The 6000-nt window shown below is 38.5% G+C and overlaps 1 protein-coding gene across 1 annotated transcript in view; it reads left to right on the forward strand.

Moving 5' to 3' along the window:
* Nucleotides 1-5775, forward strand: part of SLC9A3 (solute carrier family 9 member A3) — a 71760-nt gene extending 65985 nt beyond the window's left edge. Inside the window, exon 17 of the mRNA XM_054017087.1 lies at nt 2355-5775. Within this exon, the coding sequence (XP_053873062.1) occupies nt 2355-2358 (4 nt within the window). The 3' untranslated portion in view covers nt 2359-5775. The remainder of the gene's footprint in view (nt 1-2354) is intronic.
* Nucleotides 5776-6000: the final 225 nt, after the last annotated feature.

Consider the following 6000-nt stretch of genomic DNA (forward strand, 5'->3'; position numbering starts at 1 on the left):
CACAACTAATAAATAATACTAATAGCCACAGCAATATATTACTTAAGATAAAGTTTAAAAATCAGGTACAGCTTGCTATAAACATTGCATCTACTTTGTATAGGTGGAGATGACTACATAAGGGCAACACCTTGGGGAAGTTAGACCCCAGATTTTTATTAGAGCACCGACATTCATTTCACCATAAGAATGGCCATATTGGGTCGTATCAATGGTCCACCTTGCCCAATATCCTCTCTTCGGACAGTGGCCAATGCCAAGTGTTTCAGAGGGAATGAACAGAACAGGCAATTATTGACTGATCCATCCCCTGTTGTCCACTCCCAGCTTCTGGCAGTCAGAGGCTATGGAAACTCAGAGCATGGGGTTGCATCCCTAACCATCTTAGGTAATAGCCAGTGATGGACCAATCCTCCATGAACTTACTTAATTATTTTTTGAATCCAGTTATAGTTTTGGCTTTCACAACATCCCCTGGCAATGAGTTCCACAGGTTGACTGTGAATTGTGTGAAGAATACATCCTTTTGGTTCTGAGTTGAATTTTAAGTTGGGTATTTATGGAAAGCTTTACCTTATTTTTAAACTTAAGTAATATTTTAATGTAGTTGCTCAATACAGTAAGTTGTCACCTCTATAGGTTATCAGTTCAAATCTGAATTCAGTCACATATGAAATGAATATTTTAGTCTCACTTTAGTCCCCCAACAGAAAATCAGCCCACAGTTTGAGATATTTCTATAACTGGCACAGACATTGCTGTAAATGAGATGGCTCAGGTCACGATTCAGTCATTATAACACAAAACCTAGGGCAATGCAGAGATTTAGCAACAAAGCACAATAAACAAGTGCATGATCTATGGTGGAATAATTAACTACAAAGACAATGCCTAGTGTCATCTCTGCACCAGCAATTGAATTATTTAGATAACTTGAGGGTGCTTCCAGTTGAGAAGGAGAGAACCATATTCGAATAAAGTGCTGAGGGTTTATTCAGCTCAGGGTATGGCTGTTTCAAATGAGCAGGAAACACCCTCCTATTAATATTGTCCTGAAAAATGTATGTACATATTTAGAGCCTGACTGACGTGCATTTACTCTAGCTTCATACCTTTTGAAGTGATTGTTAGCCACCTGAGTTCAAAGGAAACACAGAACGTAAATTTTCCTAGGCTCTGAGCAGTGCAGAAACCTGACCGCAATGGAGTTTCGTAGTCACCTGAAATGGAATAAAAAGAGAAAGTTATATTTCCCTTTTATCATGGCTCATATCTTATGAGGAGCTGTGATGCCTTTAGCTAGTTCCAGGTAGAGAAGTATGATGTGTCATTTTCACCAGTGGAGTGGAGTTGAGCTGTCTTTTGGTCTTAGATTGTGTTTAGTCAATTTGCAATTATAAATCTTCTTATTTAAAAAAATAGCCATTTGGAATTACTGCTAGATGAATGAAATAGTACTGGAACTACAGTGTGGATTAAACATATAATAAATGCTATCCCAGAATTTAAACATATCTCTGACACTAACATCACTTGTTCACATTGAAAGTATCTGAAACTTTCTTTTTCACTGGAAATATTTACTATATTGCACAATATTGACTTCTGTTTCTTATGACTTGCTAAACTTCTATTAACCTTTGTCCTTTATTCCATTCTATTGCCTTGATTGTTACTGCGTTTATTCTATATATAGAATAATACAATGGTACATAACAGCTTCCTGTGCAGATAAATTTGTGGGGTATATTTACAGTCACTGCGCTTTGACTGTGGTTTCCCTCAAGGTTAAAATTGGGAGCGAGTTTGCTGGATAAAAGTAACTTGTCATACGGGTTAAAACAAGTTTAAAAAAGAGTAAGGTCCAAGCAGCCTCAGCTTTATTGTAAAGACCTTGCAATGATCCCTTTAAATGCATCTTATACTGTAAAACATTCCAATGTAAAAGTAGCATTGGAACCCAAATTCTTTAGAATCCCTTAGCTAACCCTTACAATTCAATACTCCAAGGCAAAATTGCTTATACAAATAAATACATTTAAATGGCCACAGGATGGCACTGTCTCCTAAGAATTTGGAACAGGCTGATGTACTTGACAAACACTGGGCTAAATTTGTTCTTGACTTCCACCCTGGGCAATTCCATTAGCTTCACTAGGGTTGTAGAGGGTGGGAATTAGGGCAGAGTTTAACCCACTGGCTCTGAGAACAGATTTACCTTCCTAAAGATACATGACCTTCAGCAGAATAGCAACCACAAAGGGATTGATCTGAAACCAAAATTTCAAATGAAAATCAAGCTTGTACAAGAAATCAATGTTTACATACTTCTGTGTTTAATTTTACCAATGTAGGTGACACGAGCCATCGTGCTGCAGTGACAGGATACACTTTCTCAAATGAGAAACTGCTGCCTTGGAAACCTGACCAAGCAAAACAAAATGCTTCTGTTTCAGAGAAACCCCTCCACTTCATTCCATCTGGCCTTCAAAGGGCCTGGGCACAAAGCTGTTCTTCACTGGAAAACCGAGGAAACACAACTCTTTCTACTATCTCAGAGCACATGACTTCTTATGACCCAAACCTAACAGAAGTCTATTGGAAAGCAGTCTCAGATACGAATAACAAACCACCTGTCAATTCAGGATATTGTTCTGAAACTAGTTATGAGCCAGTGAATTCACAACAAGACGATTCTGTAGATATGCAAGAGAGGCTAGAGGAATCTAACCCTAAGGAGAACCAAGAGAAGAAAACACTGCTTAACCCACAAGCCCACTACAGATCTGCTGCAGCCAGGCATGTACAAAGTCGACGCTCTTTTCATAGACCAAAACCTTTGCAACATCCCAAACTTCAAAAGTTAGCATCTCTTCCATCATCTTGTCACATCCCTCCACATTCTCTGGAACAAGAAGAAACGCAGCTTTGAGCCTTGACTTACGTAAGAGAAGACAAACGTAGCGAAAATGGACAAAGTCTTTGGAAAAAGAGAGAGAGAGTGAGAGAAACTCAAAGCATTGAGACTTTTTCTAGTACCATTTCAAGAAAGAAAACACTGGGGTCTACTTTTCCACTGGACATACACCAGTAATTCCTCATTCACATTAAAGGGACTTATGTGGTTGAATCAAATTGATAACTATGCTTCCTTGTTTCATCGAGACTGTTACAAAGATAAATTCTGAGGGCTATAAAGATTCTGAGAATCTTTTCAAAAGGGAAACTGTTTGATGTTGCTTTTCAAATTAAAAATAGTTTTATTATGCCATATATTTCCATAAAACATCATTAAGGCAATACATTGCATCTGTAACATTAATAATGCAGATCAGTATTCATGCTGCGTGAAATTCCTATATATGAGGCCAATAGTTAAATCTCTTGCTTGCTAAATCTATTCTGGTTGAAATAGATTAGTGCCTCCTTATTAAATGTGAAAGCTGAAGAAGAAATATTGTCCTACTGTTGAATTTTTGTGTCATTGCGAAACGCTAATTTAATTGTGGAATTTTGATTCTCTATTGTAAATTCTTGGGATGAAACCTTGGTCCCACTGAAGTGAATGGAAATTTTTCTGTGGAGTTCAATGGGGCCAGGATTTCACCCTTGTTATCTTGTTATCTGTTTTAAGTGGTGCTGGGAATTAACGAATGTACAGAGATAGAATAGAATTCTAATTTACATGGTCCTAAACATCTCATTTATATTCTTAATTAAGCTGCTCTTGTTCAAATAGCCTCAGTCACACAAAAGTGAAGACATGGGTGATTTATTTGGCTACTTAGGTGTCTTCCAAAATATCTGTTAAATCTTCCTATTTATACATAACCCTCTCTGGATATTTTTTTGGAACAGTGATTTTCTCAAATACTGTCATCTTCTGTGTCCTTTGACACATTGCTTAGGTGCCATGATGACTCAGGATGTTGCTATTTCTAAGTACTGTATACCGACACTTTGGCTATACTGTATGTATATATTTGTAGATGTTCAGAATTTGAGTTTTTATTTTCCATTTTTATGCTAAATGATGATCATTGAGATTCTACCAGATCTCCTCTCCTTACAAACCTAATCCAACCCCCGGTGAAGCCAGTGAAAGTTGTATTAGAGTGAAAGGCTCTAAGGACTTTATATTTCCAGGCAAGACATGAACTAACACTGCATGTCAGGTGGCTCCAGGCTTAGTTTAGCAGCTTCATATACAATTGGTTCCTCTGTGGTGACATTATATTCAGTATAGCCCCAATCCCGAGACTTGGAGGCAGATTCTCAGCCGGTGTAAATAGTCATAGTCCCATGAAGTCAAGTTAGCCACACAGGTGCTTTTAAAAGTCCTATTAGGCATCTATCTGCATCTTTAGGCACCTAAATTATTTTAAAAATCTGGCCCTACCTGCATAATTCATTCATAAAAATGGGACTTAGTCTCCTAAATCACTTAGGCACTTTTTAAAGTTTTAACCCTATAGCTAGAACTCAGATGTTACTTCAGATTCTATGGCCCAGTTTTTCAAAAGTGGCTTTTAATTCTGGGTGCCTCCATGCTTGGGTGTCCAACTTTAGACACACTGGACACCCAAAAAATAAAATCAGTGGCCGCTTGCAGAAATGCTGGCCCTGTACCTTTTTTCTGTCTATGGCCTCTTAGCTAAGCATGACAGTTGTGCGAGTGGTGATGCTCAGATACCATGAGGATGGACATTATATGGAAAACTAGGTAGATAAATAACCTACTCCATAGGGACTGGATTCAAATTACCAACTCATTATACACAAACCATCAAGTAGTTCTCTGCTTTCTTTCAGTCCTTCTGTAGCCCAACATTGACCAGCTAGCCAGGGGAATAACATGTTGCTTGGAATAAAGTCCTTAGAAACCATAGCAAGTCTAGGACCTAGATGTATGATTTGATGTCAATGTAATTTTTTGTGAACTGAGTGAATTGTTATGTATTTTTATTATTGTTTTGGTGCAGGGAAAGTATTTTTAACCATAGTTCTGGGTATTATTAATAGGAGTGATTACTGGAATTTTACTCATCCCTGTGATGAGACATGTGGATCCTTTTTGAAAGCCACACTTAGACTGACCCATTATACAGCAGGAGAAAAACACTTTGGGCCAGATTCTCCAATGCCTTGCACCCAGAATAATCAATTACACCCACAAAATCTTATCCCCAGTTAATCAAGTGGAGAATTTTGATTTCATAGCATTTTATACCTATTGGGCCCAGGTGTAAGTAACTACACAAGATGCTAGGCAATGGAGAATCAGTTCTTTATTCTGAATGTTTTTGAGCCACATTCACCGATATGCTCTGGCTGCTTATCACTGCTCTGCTGATGCAAGAGTAACCTAACTGGCCAGGTCAGCCAGGATGGTGGCTGTTTGCATTGCTGGAATGGCACAAAGCAGCCAAGGCATTCTGGTGAATCTGGCCCAATATTTTTAGGGTATTTTTCATAGTCCCAGAAAGGCAGCAATTGTTCTATCGTATCCCAGCATAATGCCTAAGCATGAACAATATACTAGATCAGATTCCATTTCCAGAATCTGGTTTCTATGAAAAACATCCTTTGCCTATTACTTTTGTGCAAATTTCCTTGCTATGTTGTAGCAGTAAGGAATGGAGCATCACACGTTGACACTGTAAGGAGGCCTGGACTATAAGCTACATTTTCAAATATCAGAGGGGTAGCCGTGTTAGTCTGAATCTGTAAAAAGCAACAGAGGGTCCTGTGGCACCTTTAAGACTAACAGAAGTATTGGAGCATAAGCTTTCATGGGTGAATGCCCACTTCATCAGAAATACTTTTTTCCATACGGCTAAATGCAGTGCCTTGCATGGTGTCAAGTATCAGAGGGATAGCCGTGTTAGTCTGAATCTGTAACAGAATCTGAATCTGAATCTGTGGCGTCTGATGAAGTGGGCATTCACCCACGAAAGCTTATGCTCCAATACATCTGTTAGTCTTAAAGGTGCCACAGGA

The sequence above is a fragment of the Malaclemys terrapin genome, chromosome 2 (genome assembly GCF_027887155.1).
Source record: "Malaclemys terrapin pileata isolate rMalTer1 chromosome 2, rMalTer1.hap1, whole genome shotgun sequence".
NCBI classification, from domain to species: Eukaryota; Metazoa; Chordata; order Testudines; family Emydidae; genus Malaclemys; species Malaclemys terrapin.